The sequence below is a fragment of the Chelonia mydas genome, chromosome 10 (assembly GCF_015237465.2).
Source record: "Chelonia mydas isolate rCheMyd1 chromosome 10, rCheMyd1.pri.v2, whole genome shotgun sequence".
In the NCBI taxonomy this organism is placed as follows: Eukaryota; Metazoa; Chordata; order Testudines; family Cheloniidae; genus Chelonia; species Chelonia mydas.
In genome coordinates this window covers 20,694,200-20,715,383 of record NC_051250.2, presented here as the reverse complement: position 1 = coordinate 20,715,383, position 21,184 = coordinate 20,694,200, and the positions used below count along the sequence as shown (strand labels likewise).

Sequence of the window (21,184 nt, the reverse complement as noted above, 5' to 3'; positions counted from 1 at the left end):
AACTGAAACTTGGTTGACTGAAACTTTTATCAGTAGATAAAGGTCAGTCATTCCTATTTTCTGGCTGGTTGCAACCATGTTAACACTTCAAAGAGCTATCTGTTCAGATAATGTTTTACAGAGTTAATTAATTTAAAGATAACATTAAATAGTACATGACTGTTGTATTTAACTTGGTGCATCCCTGGCTTTTTTATAGTCTCTCTTCTTTCAGTGATATTTCATAATAATCTATTGGTAGCTGTACTTAAAATGTCTATACTTTAAATATGTTAAAACTTTATCATACCAAGATAGCTTTAATTTATGGGAAAAAGAGACAGTAATGAAAGATCACTCTATTGAACAAATCACCCACTCCCAGAGCCACATTGTGTTCGGTTCACTTACTACATTTGTATTAATTAAACAAATGAAATGAGGATAAAGCGCTAGAAAGCTAGCAATACAACAGCTTAACTAAATAAGCTGTGAAAAATTCTCTGAATCAAAAACAGAACTCTCTGTGGCTGAGTTTCCTTAGTAACAGATGCATTCTGCTTCCTTTTTTTTTTATTTTTATTCTCTTGAAGAGCCTTCTCTGTAGGAGTATAAAAAACAGTTATCATGGTAGCACAGATGTGTAGTGACACCAGTTATTTTCTATCTTTATGCTTTTCCCAAGAATTAATCAATTTCAGCACACCCTTGGTTATGAAATTGGTTTTCCCCCATATAATTCACCTCATACATACATGGAGGAAAGAGAGAGACAATAGATAATAAAGTCCCAGTGTACTCTGCTTATTTTCTGAAAAAAAAAAAAAACCCAGACACTCTGGCTCTTGCAGGTTAAGGAGGTTAACCTTCTGATCACTTAATATTTATTCTAATTTTCTGACTCTAATCTGAGAAAATTATTCTGTCTTTTTAATGAAAGGTTTTTTAACACCCCTCCACGCCCTCACCTGCCAATGTTCTACTACTTTTCTCTGCCTCAGTGGGAATGACTTGAAATGCTATACAAAATGGTTTGTAATGATGAAAAATTCTAGTAAAGAATTCTCTTCTGTAAAGGTTAACAAGATATTTTTGTCTGAACTTGGAATATTTTTCCTGTTTTTAAGTCTGTCTGTCTGTCTCTCTCATACCAAAAAGCAATTTTAATGTTGGGGGTGGGCGGGGAAGAAATTGCCAGGGAAAGTGAAATAGGGAAAACATTTGCACTTAATAAAGGGCTATATAGCAATAGGTAAACTTGGTTGTACTATAAATGAAGAAAAAGTACATGGAGATATTTAGGAAGTAAATGGTGTTTTAGCATTCAAATATTGCATAAAGTTTCTTCAGATTAATTAACTTGATTTCAGAAACCTCAATATCCTTTTCAAGTTTAGAGCTCAGATTTGGTGCGGTTACTCTAATAATCAGTTGCATGTTTAACATGTTTTTAATCTGATTTCAATATCTCATTCATTACAAACAAAGATAAAAGACTAACTGACAGAAGCTACATCTGGTGCAAAATGCTGAATTACATTTCTCACGTTAGACGTGTCCTTAACAGTTGGGCTAATTAAAGATAAAATCATGTCCTTATGATAAATATTTATAAATTGAAAATCTGGCACTTGTAAATGTGTACTATTACTTTATGAAGTTAAACCGTACAGATAACTATATATCTAACAAATTATCCATTTTCCTGCCTATAGTCAGAGATTTTTGGTTTGGAATGTAATAGTAGATTAGCTCAATCCAAAACAGTTTTTATCAGCAAATAGAAATTTGTTTCTGAAACTATAATGCTTTCACTTCTGAGTTTTAGACCTCTGTTTGAAAAGGCCAGTCTCCCTTATGTGCGCACACATTCTCTCTCGCTCAGTGAAGGTGAAGAAAACCTATGTGAAACATATGGACTGAAAACATATTTGACCTACCCTAACGCTTGTGCATTTTAGGATTTGCACCTGCAATATCAGTTGGAGCCAATGGATTCTAAAGGAGTTGTAGGCGTGCTCAGCTGTTCAAATTTTTATAGTGCGTACACAGGTGTTTGCACCTGAAAAGTGCAGGCTCAAGTGTATGTGTACACAGTTTTGTATGTGAAAGGCTGGGTGCAGGTCACGCTGAAAGCTTGGCCCTTAGTTCATATTACTTGAACAAATATATACTGTTTCTTAAAACTGAACAATTGTTTATTTCGTACAAAGCATAATTAATTGTGACTCTATTTTATTTAAATAAGTATAGTTTTGTCAGTAAATTACATATATTTGTGACTTGAAAATGTAACTACAGTTCAATTTAAGTACTCATCCTGCAAACACTTAGTACTCTGCATACACGAGCAACGAGGTTGGTGGGACTGCTTAGATTAGCAAGTGCTTCACCCAGTAAAGTGATTGCCGATAGCCCTAATTCAGCAGAACACAAATGTAATTAAGAGTTTTGTTGAACTGGGAACTAGTTTAGTGAGCAGATTTATAGACCAAAGAGATTAGGGAAGAGGAGTTTGTGGTCAGGGATGACACCAAAATTACAGACAGTGTTATGTGAGAGATTTTGAAAAGATGATTTTGTGCCCAAGAGAGTACTGCTTAGAAATGCAGAGTTGAAGAAAACCTCTTGGTAAAACAGCAAGCAAGGAAGGTCTGCTGGTGGTGGTGGTGTTTTTAATTAAAAAAGGAAGAAAGCCTGACATTTATCTTGTGGTTTAAAAAAATATATATATTTGAAGGTGAAATAGACAAATAGCCTTTATATTAGGCAACAGTGTGTATAAAGATGAAGATTATCAGTCTGAGGTTAAGAGCTGGATTGTTCCTTATAGACTCACCCACATCAAGGGTGGGAGCGATTCCAGAGTCTTTGTGCTCTCTGGCATGCACTCCCTGTCCTGCCCCCGCTCCCCCCTTTTAAAAAGGTATAGAGAATGCTCAACTTAATGGCCAGCCAATTCTGTTGGTCCATGTGGAGACATAGCCCTTCCTTCTTCCAGCCTGTAAAGGCTGGCTAGAGGCACTAGCATCACACAGTTCTTGCACTCATTCCATTACTAAGGGAAAATAAGAGTAGAACAGTACTGGGGGAGGCGGGGGGGGGCTTGGAATCACAGAAGTGTAATTAAACAATAAGGCAGGACCGGGGTGTAATTATTGTGATAGAATTACCCTTCCAGGGCTTATGATGCATTACACACAACTAACTTCCTCTGTTCCACTACAGTGCAATTATATCATAATCATCCTGACCCCTTTTCCCTGGTGCTGCAAAACTGATATTCTAAAGGGTTTATTTGTAAGTAAGACTATATTTCATTAGAAGAAGATGGTGCTGCAGTTTTAAAGTTCTAAATAACCTCACTCCGCTCTCTTGCTGACAGGGGAATAGACTTCTTTAGGATTTCATATGTGGCTTCTACTCAAAGATGAAACCTTTCCTCGTCCGTCATACATTACATTTCAGGGTGCTGAAGATTTAATTTGTAACTAAATTTTAGCTACCTAGATGTTCTGTAATTGTTTCTAATCCTTTAACATTCTGGTCTGGCCACTTCTACATTCCTCAATGTTGTAGTTAAAAGAAAAGGAGTACTTGTGGCACCTTAGAGACTAACCAATTTAGTCTCTACAGCTCACTTCAGTTACAGCTACAGCTCACGTCATCGGATGCATTCAGTGGAAAATACAGTGGGGAGATTTATATACATACAGAACATGAAACAATGGGTGTTACCATACACACTGTAACGAGAGTGATCACTTAAGGTGAGCTATTACCAGCAGGAGAATGGCGGCGGTGGGGGGAACCTTTTGTAGTGATAATCAAGATGGGCCATTTCCAGCAGTTGACAAGAACGTCTGAGGAACAGTGGGGGGAGAGGGAATAAACATGGGGAAATAGTTTTACTTTGTGTATTGACCATCCACTCCCAGTCTCTATTCAAGCCTAAGTTAATTGTATCCAGTTTGCAAATTAATTCCAATTCAGCAGTCTCTCGTTGGAGCTGTTTTTGAAGTTTTTTTGTTGAAGAATTGCAACTTTTAGGTCTGTAACAGAGTGACCAAAGAGATTGAAGTGTTCTCTGACGGGTTTTTGAATGTTATAATTCTTGACATCTGATTTGTGTCCATTTATTCTTTTACGTAGAGACTGTCCAGTTTGACCAATGTACATGGCAGAGGGGCAGCTGGAAATGGCCCACCTTGATTATTACTACAAAAGGTCCCCCCCCACCCCTCCGCCCGCTCTCCTGCTGGTAATAGCTCACCTTAAGTGATCACTCTCCTTACAGTGTGTATGGTAACACCCATTGTTTCATGTTCTCTGTGTATATAAATCTCCCCGCTGTATTTTCCACTGAATGCATCCAGTGAAGTGAGCTGTAGCTCACAAAAGCTTATGCTCAGATAAATGTGTTAGTCTCTAAGGTGCCACAAGTACTCCTTTTCTTTTTGCTAATACAGACTAACACGGCTGCTACTCTGAGAAATGTTGTAGTTAGTTGTTGTGAAACTAAACATGACTGATTGAAGGAGGGGGATTTTCTCAGGACCAAAAAGCTCAGGCTTGTATATAATTTCTTGTCAGAACAGTGCACTGCAGGTTGCTTCATTTCTCCAAAATGTGATACTTTTTTTTTTACTTGATCAAGCATCCATATAAAGTGTGTTTAAAAGGTAGCGTTTTGAATTATATAAACTACATTCTACTTTCTGAAGGAATTTTATTCTTCCTTTACCTGTCCCACTAGATAATACATATTGTCTGAAAGTGTGAGTCAAAGCAACATAATCTAATGTTTATATTGGTTAGAATAAAAACAGGGACCTTTTAAAACTTCATGGTCAAGATTTTCAATAAATGCAGAGTTATCAAAATTTTGCAACAACTGTTAAGTATCATTTGAAGATAAACTAGGGAAGTTTTAACCTAAGTTTTAACCTACAATAGAAATAAGCTTAGGGGGTCTTTCATGCGGGTCCCCACATCTATACCCCAGAGTGGGGAGGGAACTCTGACAGGCACTATTTTAAAGGAAGTTCAGGAATTTTTGAACTGTTTGTTTGTGTTCAGGTGGTTATGAAAGTTCATCTTCGGTCTACAGATGAGAATGTCAATGTTCTTAGATATTTGTACACAATCTGAGTGTAGTTTCAGTTCAGATTACTAGAGGCATGGTGATGTAGCTGATTGATTCATGTCTTGAAGACCTGATATAAAATCGCATTTCAATCGAGTTTGGTGCTAGTCGACACTTTGTCAGCATCATAAATCTTGACAGATCTCTGCATGATTGTTAGTCTCTGAGAGATGGTCATGACTTGGATCAGCAGGAGTTATAGGAAACAGGCCCCTATGATTCTCTGGGATGATGAAACTCTCATTGGTCATGAAAGACTAGTCCAAGCAGATGACAGAGCTTTTTCAACAGCCAGCCTAAAGCTTTGGAGCTTCATGTACATTACCTTTCTATAACTGAGGGTAATAATGAATCCAGCCACCTTCAGTACAAAGCCATATATGTAGCTAGACTTAACATTCGATACGCATTTGTGCGCACCCCCTCTCTGAGAGAGAACTGACCAAACAGTAAAACCTCCTAATTCTGTTTCTTCTCACAGTGGGGAAAGAAGAACATGGGATGACAAATTTGTTTGAACTTCTCTACCTACCTCTGGAGGGAAAGAGTATCATAAATGGGTGTCTCTGTAGATCACTCAGTTTATTTAAATGTTGTAAGAATCATAGAATCATAGAATATCAGGGTTGGAAGGGACCTCAGGAGGTCATCTAGTCCAACCCCCTGCTCAAAGCAGGACCAATCCCCAATCAAATCATCCCAGCCAAGGCTTTGTCAAGCCTGACCTTAAAAACTTCCAAGAAAGGAGATTCTACCACCTCCCTAGGTAACGCATTCCAGTGTTTCACCACCCTCCTAGTGAAAAAGTTTTTCCTAATATCCAAACTAAACCTCCCCCACTGCAACTTGAGACCATTACTCCTTGTCCTGTCCTCTTCTACCACTGAGAATAGTCTAGAACCATCCTCTCTGGAACCACCTCTCAGGTAGTTGAAAGCAGCTATCAAATCCCCCCTCATTCTTCTCTTCCGCAGACTAAACAATCCCAGTTCCCTCAGCCTCTCCTCATAAGTCATGTGTTCCAGACCCCTAATCATTTTTGTTGCCCTTCGCTGGACTTTCTCCAATTTATCCACATCCTTCTTGTAGTGTGGGGCTCAAAACTGGACACAGTACTCCAGATGAGGCCTCACCAATGTCGAATAGAGGGGAACGATCACGTCCCTCGATCTGCTCGCTATGCCCCTACTTATACATCCCAAAATGCCATTGGCCTTCTTGGCAACAAGGGCACGCTGCTGACTCATATCCAGCTTCTCGTCCACTGTCACCCCTAGGTCCTTTTCCGCAGAACTGCTGCCTAGCCATTCGGTCCCTAGTCTGTAGCGGTGCATTGGGTTCTTCCGTCCTAAGTGCAGGACCCTGCACTTATCCTTATTGAACCTCATCAGGTTTCTTTTGGCCCAATCCTCCAATTTGTCTAGGTCCCTCTGTATCCTATCCCTGCCCTCCAGCGTATCTACCACTCCTCCCAGTTTAGTATCATCCGCAAATTTGCTGAGAGTGCAATCCACACCATCCTCCAGATATTTATGAAGCTATTGAACAAAACGGGCCCCAGGACCGACCCCTGGGGCACTCCACTTGACACCGGCTGCCAACTAGACATGGAGCCATTGATCACTACCCGTTGAGCCCGACAATCTAGCCAACTTTCTACCCACCTTATAGACATTCTGGTATCATAATGATAGGTGTAATATGAAATCTAGATACAATAGTTTTGCAGGTCATGACTAGGGGAGCCTCAGCAGAGATAAGTGTATAAAATTTTATTCAGTACCTACCTGCACTGTTCCTGGCTCTGCCCAGTGCATTTAATGTCTTGCTTTCCTGAGCACTTTATATACTTTTTTTTTTACCGAGTAGTCTATTATGCATGAATAGTAATTGATGTAACAGGTCCTGGTTTTTGTGAACAGGTTATGTAAACACAGAATATTTACAGAACAATTTTGATTTTAAAGCATATTTCATTAAACTGATGTAATGTATACTTGTGAAGGTGCTAATGCTTGGACATTTCTTGGCACAATGGTTTGATTGCTTTATACTTCCTCTCTTGGTACCAGAGGTTTTACTAACAGTTAGTTCAGAAATCAACAGCATGCCTGCAACATGAAGAATTAGCAACCATCCACTGCTTTAATCACAATACTTTCTCTAACATAGCGGGCAACACCATGCTCTTTGAACATAGCAAGTTATACAGAATTGTAGTTAACTTATCCAGACATTCTGAAGCAGGACATTAAATGATGCCTGCCTGGACAAAATGCAGTATTCTTTCTAATAGGATGTATTTCTGAAATAATAATTTGACAGAACTACTTTAGCAAAACATTCTAAGTGAATAAATGAAATTTGAGTGCATTACACATTTTATAAGATTCTTTTTATGTTCAAGATCAAAGGTAAGAGAAAAGTAAATTGCCTGCTTGTCATCTTAGTATTATTGCATTGAGTAGTTCACACTGGCTTCTTATGGTAACTAACAAAAATAAGTTAAGTGTAGATGAGTGAATAAAAATAAAAACCCAAACCCAAACTGTGCATTAGTGAAGAAAGAGCCAGGACTTGCACAAGACTTGTGTACATCCGTAATCATTGGCTGTAGTGTCAGTCTGTCTTGCTTTCGCTCACTCAGCAAATATTTAAATGATTTATACAAAGTGAAACCGCTTCAGTGGAACAATTTGAGACCCACCCCCTTTTGGAAGGTGGGACACCGGGGTTCAAGCCCCTGCTCCAGATGAGGCAGAATAGGGATTTGAAAACAGGTCTCCCACCTTCAAGGAGAGTTGTCCTGGCATCTGGGCCATTGGCTATAAAGGGGTGGGTCTTGTTGTAGTGGCACTGATGCTATTTCAGTGCTGTATTAAAGGATTGCCTTGATAAGTGTAGCTAAATCAGATTAGCATCAATAAACATTAAATATGCTTGGGGCGACAGACCCATTAAATTACAAAGCTGAAAGTGCTTCGTATGAAACCTTTTTTTCATGTGTATCTTACCACATTTTAATTTCCCATAGGGTGTATGAAGTTGCTGCAGTATGGTAACAGGCCCCCTAAACAAGTTTTGAGGTTGACAAGGTGGGTGGGGTAATTTTTTTTTGACCCACTTTGGTTGGTGGAAGAAGGGTTACCAGATTAGGGACAGCCCTGGTATTTGGGGCTTTTTTTAATATAGATTTCTATTCTTTCTCTCTCCTCCCTCTCCCCCTGAGACCAACATGGCTACAACAGCATTGTGAACAAGTTTTGAGTTGTCATAGAAGGAGGTACAGCCCTTAGATCAGGGCAAAACACAAGACTAAAGTTACCTATCAGACTGCATCTTGCTGTGCTACTTACGTTGCTTTTATAGCCTCTCTGTTACTGCTTTTCCAATGATAAAGACAATACAACAGTAAGGGGGTTTGGGGGGCGGGGCAGCTTGTCACTGCTGGCTGTTTTCTTTCAGACCAGTAGGATTCTGGGGAAGGCAATAGGATGTCACTTTAGGAACATACCAAAAAAGAGAGAGTATTTTCCTTTCTAAGTTCAAAAAAAAAAATTGTCACACAGGTTAACATCTCCCTGCAGCTTTATCACTGTAACTTTTTCATAAAAGACCAGAAGATGAAATTGAGTTTTCAAATGACATTTTCTGCCTTCTGTGGAATTGTAGAGAAGAGCCAAGAAAAGTGACAGTAACAGGAGGGGAAGGGGGGTGGGGAAATCTAAGCAGTTTTTCTTCATCTCTAAAAGTGACAATATTTTCTTGAAAAAACTTAGAATTTCCCCTCACATTGACAGCACGTACTCTCTTCCCATTTCACCTAGAAAGTTATTTTACACAGCCAGTTGGTACACCCATTACACAGCCACTAATACTAACGGTTTAATGAAAGGTATGGGACATGAATTTATTCTTGCGGCTTTAAGCCATAGGGTAGCCATATTATATTTCTGAATGAATATATTGCAATGTTTGGATAGAGCTGAGCAGGCCTTTCAGGCGGTCAGTGCTAACGAGGCCAATTCAATTACAGAATGGGGCACATCCACCCTAATTGAATTAGCCTTTGATAAAGCTGAGCAGGCCTCGTTAGCATGGTAAGGTAACTCCCATCTTTTCATGTGCTGTATATTTATACTGGCTTACTGTATTTTCCACTCCATGCATCTGATGAAGTGACCTGTAGCCCACGAAAGCTTAGGCCCAAATAAATTTGTTCGTCTCTAAGATGCCACAAGGTCTCCTTTTTGTCCATTCAAGAGCACCAGGAGGATCACATTCTTAGAATTCCCTGAAACACGTTGATTTGTGAAGCATTTGAACAGGAAGTCCATGAACTCCCCTTGATAGTCAGGCTTTAAAAGGCAAAATATGTTTCAAGCCCACAGCTTCAGGAATTGTAAGTCCAGGAGTTAGGAGGTTCAAAGATGCTGAAGTGATATTTGTAGGGATCAGAGATGATGGGGGCTGGGCCAATACCCTTCTGCTAACTTCTTGAAGATTCAATAACTTAGTTGACATGATAATGTGTGAATTGCCATCTGCTTAGGCAGATGACACTTAAGCTGCTCTTTTGTTAAAATTTATGTAGTTTTAACCAGGTTGGCTTACTGTAAACCAGTTTTAATCTTTTGCATTTGTACTTTAATTAGAGAGGTTGATTTTCAGTGGCTGGTAACCATTAAACTATATTGATTTGCAGCTCAAAAGGCATGTCTGTATGACCCATTAGTGCAGAGCAAGCTGAGGTGTAAATCTAAAGTGTGCCACACAGTCACTCTGCCTGTGGACAGAAAGTTCCCCAGTGCACATTGGGTAGGACAGTACTCACAAGAGAGTTTTCAGTGCACAGCAGAAGGGTCCTCACAGCCAGTGAGTGTGCACTATGCTGTAAATTTACACCCCAGCATGCTGTTAGCTCTTGTATAGACAAGCCCTTTGAACCTTTACAATAAATTTGGTACTGTTTGCTAACCAGGAGAATGCATTATACCTATAAAAGCATATAAAACACTTTCAGATTCTTAATTTTTATTAGCTAAAATGCATCATTCATCCTTTTTCTGTTTACTAGATTAACTTTTTACTTGTGATTTGTATCAAGCTGAATTTGGATGGAAATTGGAATTCAATTAAAAATGCACAAAAACTGGCATTTTAAAATTTTAAATTAAAGAAACTACCTTAAATGTGCTGATATACAAGTTTATTTTTTCTTAGCAAAACACATTTTGCATTAAAAACTGATTTACTAAACAGAGGAAGTATTATCTGTAGTTAGTGAAATTAACTGATTATTTCAGGCTACTACTTCCTTTAAGATTTCAAATGTAGTAGATCTTATCCTCTCACACCTTATTTTTTATTCAGATTGGAGGACAAGTTTTTCTTCTTTTTTCAAACTTTAAACTGAGCTAGCTGAATAAACTGAAATGAAGAAAATATTCTCTCTACCCTTGCTGATGCTATCAAAAGCTGTTTTGGCATTTTCACAAACAGTGGTTAAAGATGCTTAGAAAAGGAGTACTTGTGGCACCTTAGAGACTGACAAATTTATTTGAGCATAAGCTTTCGTGAGCTACAGCTTACTTCATCAGATGCATGCACTAGAAAATACAGTGGGGAGATTTTATATACACAGAGAACATGAAACAATGGACGTTACCATACACACTGTAACGAGAGTGATCAGGTAGGGTGAGCTACTACCAGCAGGAGAGGAAAAAAAGCCTTTTGTAGTGATAATCAAGGTGGGCCATTTCCAGCAGTTGACAAGAACGTGTGAGGAACAGTGGGGGGGGGGGGGGGGGAATAGTTTTACTCTGTGTAATGACACATCCACTCTGTCTTTATTCAAGCCTAATTTAATGGTGTCCAGTTTGCAAATTAATTCCAATTCATCAGTCTCTCGTTGGAGTCTGTTTTTGAAGTTTTTTTGTTGAAGAATTGTGACTTTTAATTGAGTGACCAAAGAGATTAAAGTTTTCTCCAACTGGTTTTTGAACGTTATAATTCTTGACGTCTGATTTGTGTCCATTTATTCTTTTACATAGAGACTGTCCAGTTTAGAGTGACTTCCACCAGATCAGTGACTAGACTTTAAAACTTTGACAAACTTGTACTGCTTAAATATTTTAATAGACTATCCTAAATTTAGGCCTAATTTGAAATTATTACCTAGGCTCTTTTTTTTTTTAAACTTGTATTTGATTTGAATTTTTTTTTTAATTCTGTTTTTACCTGTCCTGGTTTTAATCATTAGATGCCTTGTGTTGTGAACTGCTTGGAGAGCACACACTGGGCACTAGTTTAAATAAAAACAAAACCAAAAAACGGCTCTTGGAGCAAGAGAACTTCTCTTGCTTCATTCAGGATTTAATTTGTACTTTCTTGTTCCACTCCTAAAGTACCAATAAGTTATGCAGGTCCTATTGTTGCTTGTCACATGAATGATCAACAAATCCAAAGGAAATCCTAAGAGCAGAGGAAACACGACCCTTTTTTGAAATGATGGTGGCTCTAGCAAGGTGTTCTGCTGAGCTTCCTGAAACAATAATTTGCCTTGAATTAAATGGGGCCTCTGAACTCCCTCCATAGTGCAGAAGATGAATCTGGTTGCTGATTCTGGAAATACTCTTAGCATGAAAGTAGCTCTGTCGGTACTGTTTTGTTTAGGCTACTTAAACTGTGGTTCAGCTGTAATGCACACAGAGATGGCTGTTTCAGTATTCCACTCAAACTGCGGCTTTGATGTATCTGATCAAAAACCTTTGTTGGGGTTGTCACTGACACTGAAAGCAGCTAACCATCTGTTTTTAAATTTGTATCTATATCTTTTAAAAATGGAACCAAACTAGGTCCCTCTCTTATTCCCAGTTCCTCACAGAAATGAATAAAGTTAAATACTTCAAAAAGAAAAGGAGTACTTGTGGCACCTTAGAGACTAACCAAGGTGCCACAAGTACTCCTTTTCTTTTTGCGAATACAGACTAACATGGCTGTTACTCTGAAACCTGTTAAATACTGCATTATTCCTCCTGGGGTGCGGGGGAGTCACTTTGCCTATACATTAAACAGGCAATTTACATTCCGCCTCACAGTGAATTTCTGTGCTAACATTTCTTAGCTTTAAGTTGCTTGATTTAGAGCTTGTTTTGTTTTATATTTTGGGCTTTTTAAACACAATGTTAATTTATTAGAAAATGGCTAGCCTAGAAATTATAGGCTGCATGTCTTGCTACCAGAGGTAAGTAGTATGCAAAGTTTTTAATATAGCACAACTGTATCTCAACCTGTGTAGTGAGCTACATGCACCTAAATGGTGCACTTACATAACTCAGTAAATTTGGCCCTGAGTGATTTAGTAGCACAAATTCTATTGGCTTTCAAGGGAAGATATGCTCCTATGTAATTTAGGTGCTTTTGAAAATCTTTCTTTCCATTCACAGTATCTTAACTAACAGGTATAAAAGTCCTTCTATAGTGATACTAACCTAAAGTATACAATTAAATCGTATGCATTATACGTGATGATAAATTATAAAACAATTTTCAGATTTTTTCAGCCATCTGGTCCAGTAGTGTTTTCAAGCAGAATGGGATGGAATAGGATTAGTCGCAGCCTTAGGGAGTTTGTAACAGCCTGACATGCAAAGCATTTTGCTGGTCTTGTTTGTTTGTTTTGGAGGTGCTAAATCTCTGTTTGTGAAATTTGCTATTTATGCTTAATTCATATTTCTAAATTGTACTGTATCTGAAGTGATTTGTATTAAGTGTGAAAGCAATGCACATTAGCAATACTTAGCTGTAAGAATACATTTATGTTTAAATTTCATGCCACGTTTATTGGCATTCACCAAAGAGAAAAAAGAGAGAGTCACCATCATACATACCTGAACGGGCATTTTCTTATTTTAGTCCCTGCAGATGGAATTATGTGACCATTCTTATTCTTGCAGTATTTTTTAAAAGTACCAGAAATGGTATGGAGCTCCTGCTTCAGGCAGCATGCATGGTGGACTGTCCAACAGCACTGGAGTCCTTGGCTCTAGAACCAGGTGGATGAGCTGTCATCAGAACTTCATCAAAATTGAAGTTCAAAATGAAGCAGTTTTGATTCTGATGAAGCAGCAAAGTTTGAAAACAAGGGCTGTCGATAAATTGCAGTTAACTCATGCAGTTTAACTCAAAAAAATTAATTGTGATTAAAAAAATTTATCACATTTAATTGCACTGTTAAACAATAGAATACCAATTGAAATTTATTAAATATTTCTGGATATTTTTCTACATTTTCAAATATATTGATTTTTATTATAACACAGAATACAAAGTGTACAGTGCGCACTTTACAAATATTTGCACTGCAAAAATAATAAAACATATAAAGAAATAGTATTTTTCAGTTCACCTCATACAAGTACTGTAGTGCAATCTCTATTGTGAAAGTGTAACTTACAAATGTAGATTTATTTATTTATTTATTTGGTTACACAACTGCACTCAAAAACAAAACATTCTAAAACATCAGAGCCTACACATCCATTCAGTCCTACTTCTTGTTCAGGTAATTGCTAAGACAAACAAGTTTACAGGAGATACGGCTGCCTGCTTCTTATTTATGTCACCTGAAAGTGAGAACAGGCATTCGCATGGCACTTTTGTAGTTGGCATTGCAAGGTGTTTACGTGCCAGATATGCTAAACATTTGTATGCCCCTTCACGCGTCAGCCACCGTTTCGGCGGACATGCTCCCATGCTGCTGCTGATCATTTAAAAATAATAGTGTGTTAATTAAATTTGTGACTGAACTCCTTGGGGTAGAATTACATGTCTCCTGTTCTGTTTTACCTGCATTCTGCCATATATTTCATGTTATAGCAGTCTTGGATGATGACCCAGCACATATTGTTTGATTTACAAATACTGGCACTGCAGCTTTCACAAAACACGAAGAAGGTACCAATGTGAGATTTCTAAGAATAGCTACAGCACTCAACCCAAGGTTTAAGAATCTGAAATGCCTGCCAAAATCTGAGCGGGACAAGGTGTGGAGCGTGCTTTCAGAAGTCTTAAAAGAGCAACATTTTGCTGCGGAAACTACAGAACCCGAACCACCAAAAAAGAAAATCAACCTTCTGCTGGTGGCATCTGACCCAATGACGAAAATGAACATGCGTCAGTCCGCTCTGCTTTGGATCATTATCGAGCAGAACCTGTCATCAGCAGGAACGCATGTCCTCTGGAATGGTGGTTGAAGCATGAAGGGAGGCCATATGAATCTTCAGCACATCTCACTTTCAGGTGACGTTGTAAACGAGAAGAGGGCAGCATTATCTCCTACAAATGTAACCAGAATTGTTTGTCTGAGCAATTGGCTGAAGTAGGACTGAGTGGACTTGTAGGCTCTAAAGTTTTACATTGTTTTATTTTTGAATGTAGTTATTTTTTGTACATAAGTCTACATTTGTAAGTTCAACTTTCATGATAAAGAGATTGCACTACAGTACTTATATTAAGTGAATTGAAATATACTATTTCTTTTTTTACAGTGCAGATATTTGTAATCAAAAATAAAGTGAGCACTATACACTGTGTTGTAATTGAAATCAATATATTTAAAAATGTAGAAGACATCAAAAAATATTTAAATAAACGGTATTCTATTATTTAACAGTGCGATTAATTGCGATTAATTTTTTTAATCGCTTATCACAATTTTTCTGATCAGCTCTACTAATGTTAAAGCATTTTTCATCCCAGAATCTCAAGGTTTATGAAGTATACCATATTTGTTTGCTTCCTTTTCCTGCCACCATTTATGTCAGTGAGCTTTCCCCAAATCCCTGCTGCCTAGAGCTAGTATTTGGGTCACATTAGGGGATTACCTGAGCAGCATTCTTGAGGATAAGGCACAATTTTCTCCCCAGTTGTCTCTAGCAATAGATCAAATGAAAAGTATTTCTTCTTTTCAAGGCCCTAGTGATGTTACCTCAATATGGTTTAAAATACAAATGGTGTAATTAAAAACAAGATTGATTAAGTATACGAAGAAAAAACGATTGCATAACATACTCCTTAAGAGTTAGTTCATGTTATTATAGTACCTCTTTCTCTTTGAGGCCTGTCAGCCTCTCCACTCCAGGTAGTTTTCATCTTCCTTCCCTTCTCATCTAACTTAGAAGCCTCTTACACATTTCAGGTTTCTTTCATGTGTCTGGCTTATTTATATTCCAGACATCCTTCATAAAGGGCTGTACCTTCCAATACCTCTGGACAGGAGATTATAGTCTATCTTCTCATCCTGTAGTACACAAATAAGGGAACCTAGGCAGACCCATCGTATCTGACCACAGCAGCATTACTGAAGGAATATTGGAACTCAGAAAAACCATCCTCAAACCATTCACCACACAAAGGGCCAGCACATGACTGACTTCCTCCAGAAATGCCACAGAATTATCATCTTCCCTCAGAACTCCATCCTTGCCACCATAGATATCAACTGCCTATACACCAACATACATCACAACGATGGTATTGCTGCCTGCCTCAAACATTTACAAGATAATGGACAATGCTCAGATATCCACCCCAAAACTCATCCATTTCATCCTCACTCGTAACAGTTTTACATTAAACATACACACCATAGGAACAGCCATGGCTACTAGGATGGCTCCCCAGTATGCCAACCTCTTCATGGACCACCTTGAAGAATTTCTGGACAAATGCACCATGAAGTCAATCATATACCTGAGTTACATTGATGATATTTTTATCTTCTGGTAGATAACCTACAGACCCTCAAAGATTTCCACCACAACATCAATTACCCCTCCTCCATTAAACTCTCACTAGAACACTCTCACACTAGCATCAACTTCCTGAACACCATGATCAGCTTCAACAATAGAACCTGACAGACAACAAACATACAGATCACCACAAGTGATCGCAGATCCAGTAACCATCCCAAACACACCAAGAAATCTTATCTACAGCCAGGCACTCAGATACCACAGAATGTGCTCCGAGGAGAACATCAGAGGTATACATCTTAACACACTTAAAACTGCCTATGCCAAACAAGGACACTCCACCAGAGGAGTAGATCACATCATGGAGCAGGCCACCCAAATGCTGCCAGGAGAACCTGCTTCAGTACAGAAATGAAACCCTTTTTGACTGCACACCCTTAGTTGTCACCTACCAACCATATGGGGTATCAAACCATTATAACCCATACTCAATGGGGACCACAGCCTAAAAGATCTTTCCTGAATCCCCCTCCCCTTTCTGGCTTTTAAACCACCTCCCAACCTCATCATCAGCAAGGACTCAAAGCAACACCAGACCCTCCCAGAACAGATGCAAAAACCTGTAGACATCTCTCCAATGCTATGATTTGCAACACCCCACATAACACACTTCCCAATATCCATGGGCTCCACACATGCCTATCACAACATGTGGTGTACCTCACTGAATGCATTAAGGGCCACAACAACAAGGTGGATGAAACCCAGCTATCACTACACCCTTGAATGAATTCACACAGAAAACACCATATCACTTGTAGGTGAATACTTGTCACAAACTGATCACTCTTATGTGACCTCAGTCCTCATCCTCAAAGGAAACGTGCACAACATCTTCAAAAAGACAAGAGCTTAAAGTCATAACTTTGCTCGACATTAAAAATCATGGACTGAATAGCGACACTGGATTTATGGCTTATCACAACAATTTAGAACCCACTTAAATACTCCCCCAACCACATTACTGGAGAGGTGTTAGTGGGCCACTTTCACTTGAAATGTGTATTAACTAGTTAGTATACTATACAAATCTGTTCCACCTTGTATTTAGCTGACACATTTTCCAGATCTGAAGAACTCTGTGTAGGCTCAAAAACTTTTGTCTCTTACCAACAGAGGTTGGCCCAATAAAAGATATTCCCTCCCCCACTTTGTCCTATCTTTTAATGTCATTCACTCTTATAATCATTATCCCTTTGAATAAACAGATTTGAGGGTCTTGTTATCTTTAGTTCTCCAAATGTTAATTAGAAGGTAATGTGTGGATCCAACAGTTGACTTTCTGCTCCTATCTACATGCATGATCCTCTGGTTAATTACTTGATTTAGAATTACAAAAGGACTTTCAAAAAGAACATCCTCTCACAGTTTTACTGTTTTTGATCAAAGAAGTAATGGGAAAATAGCTGGCTTGAATCTGAATTTAAAGATACAGGGCTCCAATATTTTTAAAGGGAGTGGGAGGTTAGTTGGTCTGAATATCAATATGTTGCTAATATTTATTTTCTTCCTAAATGTAATATCATGTAAACGATTCTCTATTAATTTCACAATTTCTTAATCATTAGATTAAAAATGCCCATTAAGAAAATAAGGATAAACATGACAAGTTGTAGCTGTTCTTAGTCATATAGATGTCTGTTGAATTATAGTGGCTGCATGAGCCTAAAAAAGGAGATCATACTGTTTTTAAGCTCATTTTGTCCATAGACTGTGTTAACTAAATATAAATATATATTATTTTTAAACAGGCATTAAAGCTGTATTTTCTGGACACTACCATAGGAATGCCGGAGGGTCCTACAAGGATCTAGAGATGGTGGTTTCATCAGCAATTGGATGTCAACTGGGAGAAGATACCCATGGGCTTAGAGTGGTCATTGTCACAGCTGAGAAGATTGTTCACAGATACTGCAGTTTAAATGATCTGAGTAGCCAAGGAATAGAAAAAGAGCTGATGGATTTGATTAAGCAAAATTAGCCATTTTCTAACTATGACAAGTCTCCAGTTTATTTTTAATTCACATTTTTTATTTCCCAGATAGAAACACTAGCTAAGCAAAAACAAAAAAGCCTACTGTGGGCTGAAGATGATTCCCAGTTGTGTATTATGCACCAAAATAGTTGTCTCAACTCATTACCATCCTAAATAACAAAGCAGAAAAGTATGCAGAGATATTTATACCTTTGAGGGGAAATGAAACCAATTATAATATGAAAAATAATAAAGGTAATGCTATCACTATTGATTTTGTAATGGGAAAGAGCTGTTCTGAGGGTTAGCTGCTCTACTCCTGGATCAGACTTTTATAGCATATCCATGAGTAGGAGCAGTGGCTTCTGGATGACAAACTCAACTCTAGTTCACCCTTCTGTTCTAGTTTGATGGCCCACAAGATACATCTCAAAACCATTATACTTAATGTTCTCTATTAAATGCTTGGTAATCCTCCAGAAAGTGACAAAGTAAATGTGGCATGTTCGTATTCAGTATGGGCTAATCCAAAGCCCTTTGAAGTCAGAGGGAAGACTTCCATTGACTTCAATGAGTTTTGGATCTCACCCTATTTCTGCTTCCTTCCAGTTGATGTCATCTCCCATCCCAAGCCTTTATCTTCAGAACTACTACAGCAATCAGAGCAAGCTGGATTCTTCTCTGCCTAGCAAATCACCATTGTGGGTGCTATAAGAGAGACAAGACTCATAATTTGAGTCTGCAGGAGTGGAGGTTAGAAAAGCCTGTAAACTAAGAAAATATAATAGGAAAACCATAAAGAGAAACTAAATATAGAAGAGTCATTTTACTGTTGCCTCTTGGCATTTAACTGCAATTAAATTTGCTATTGAGAGTTCCCTGTAAGAGCATATCCTCTTTAGAAAACAGCTGACTCCTAGACAAAGGGAGATTTATGGATGTCCAGTTCTACCAAACTAAATTGCAGAAGCTCAAAAACTGCCTATGCTGTATATTCTTTTTAAAGAAAAAAGACTATAATATATATATTGTTTTAGTCTAGGACATTAGTTTAAAAGATTCGCTAAGTACAATATAAAGTCCCCAAACGTCCTGAGAGAGATTTTTGGTCAATGTAGCACAGGGGCGGGCAAACTTTTTGGCCTCAGGGCCACAACGAGTTTCTGAAATTGTATGGAGGGCCGGTTAGGAAAGGCTGTGCCTCCCCAACCAGGCGTGGCCAGGTCCCGCCCCATACCTGACCCCCCCTGTTTCTCGCCCCCTGATGCCCCCCCCCCGGGACTCCTGCCCTATCCAACCCCCCTGGGACCCCGGCCCCATCGATCCCTCCCTGTCCCCTGACCGCCCCTGGACTCTCCCCTCCCCCCGCTGCCCCATCCAACCCCTCCTCTCATTCCTGTCCGGCCTCCCGCCCCCCAAGACCCCTGCATCACCCAACCACCCTTTCTCCCTGACTGCCCCCGGAACCCCCCTCCACTGACTGCCCCCCGCCACCCCATCCAACCCCCCCCCACTCCTTCCTGACTGCCCCCCTGGGATCCCTGCCCCCATTCAACCCCCCGGTTCCCTGCCCTCTGACCACCCCCGCCCCTGCCCTCTATCCAACCCCCCCCCCCACTCCCTGCCCCCTTACCGCGCTGCCTGGAGCACCGGTGGCTGGTGGTGCTACAGCTGGAGCCAGCCGCAGCACAGAGCACCGGGTCAGGCAGCGCAGCTGCCGAGCCGTGACCTGGCAAGAGCTCGCAGCCCCGCTGCCCAGAGCATTGCACCAGTGACGCAGGGAGCTGAGGCTGCGGGGAGGGGCCAGGGGCTAGCCTCCCAGGCCAAGAGCTCAGGGGCCGGGCAGGAGGGTCGGCCGTAGTTTTCCCACCTCTGGTATAGAGCCTCCAAGCGGCCTTACTTAGTTAGATATTGTTTTAATAGTCTGGTTTTTCAAGAAGCCACCTCAGATTTGGCAGCTAATGTCCTTCACCAAGGCTAAGGAACAGATTTATAAAGTTATTTAGGCTTGATTTTCAAAAGTATCTAGATGCCTAACTTCCATTGATTTCAATAGTAGTTAGGCACCTAGTAGAATTTTCAAAAGTGCCTATCTGTAGCTTTAGGCCCTTAAAAATCTGGCCCCAAATGTGCTGAGGTTTCTTTGTCCTTACTGCTAGTTAATGCTGTAGAGTGGTGCTCCCCTTACAGTTTGTTGCAAAAGGAAGGGTATTCCACTGTTACTTATAGCGTTTAAGTATGTCCGTTCAGGTTATGGCTCAGCGGAAAGAACAGAGTATGATAGGCACTGGATGGTTCTGTTGGTCTTGCCCCATATAGTAGAGTGGGCAGAAAAGAAATAAGGTGGGCCATTTAATTGTGAGGATGATATTTGGGAGAGCCAAGATAGATTTGAAAAGAGCGGTTTTCCGTAAACACGAGAAATTAATAGAATGGGTATGAATAGGAGTGGTTCTAAAAATTTTAGAATTTATGATTTCATAAATGATTATATACACACATGTGGAATTATAAAGCATGAATGTGTTTATGCAGAACCATTTTACTTATACAAACTCATAACTCAAATTTCAACATTAATTCATATTGTATAAATAGTTCCAAGTTTGCTTTTTATAAGAGATTTTTTTACCATAAATTGTCTATTGTTTTCTCACTAAAGAGTATTACTACACTGTAAAATCTTTTAAAATCCAATTTAAATTTTATATTCCAAATTCATGATTGAGTGAAGTATAAGAAGCTTCAAGAATTATACATCACTCATACAGTCTACCATGAGAAATAAATATACTGTATAAATCAGGGCTTTCGAGTCTTATTAATAACGACTCTTTCAGATCCATTCATGACACTATGCTGGAATAAAATAAATACAAGGTTCACTGAGCCAGTGGTGCCCGCCTTGTTGCCACAGGTCTACTTCTCCTATCATGGGTTTTCTTTTTTCCTGGGCCACTCCCTATCTTTGTGAAGTCCTCCTGAGGCTGAAACCCCAGGGTACTACCCTGTCCTCCTTCAGATCCCTCCCTAAAGGCCCACACTTCTACCTATAAAAATAGAAGCTGCGGGGCAGCTGTATGTTTTTTAAAAATGGAACTAACAAGATGTGCTTAGTATCATCCCACACATTTAATGATGTTTAGGGATAAAACTTGGATCAGCTAAAAGTGGGGGATACTCTGACTGCAGGACATCTACAGCGGATGGCTGTGTGTCCTGCTTACCAGCAGCTGGCTCAGCAGCAAATCTCCAGTTAGC

At 39.3% G+C, this 21,184-nt stretch overlaps 1 protein-coding gene across 4 annotated transcripts in view; it reads left to right on the top strand.

Annotated features, from left to right (window-relative positions):
- Nucleotides 1-20,728, top strand: part of CPPED1 (calcineurin like phosphoesterase domain containing 1) — a 91,601-nt gene extending 70,873 nt beyond the window's left edge. For all 4 annotated transcript variants that reach the window (XM_043523244.1, XM_037910843.2, XM_037910841.2 and 1 more), the window contains one exon: nt 17,700-20,728. In XM_043523244.1, the coding sequence (XP_043379179.1) occupies nt 17,700-17,929 (230 nt within the window). In that variant the 3' untranslated portion in view covers nt 17,930-20,728. The remainder of the gene's footprint in view (nt 1-17,699) is intronic.
- The last annotated feature ends 456 nt before the right edge of the window (nt 20,729-21,184 follow it).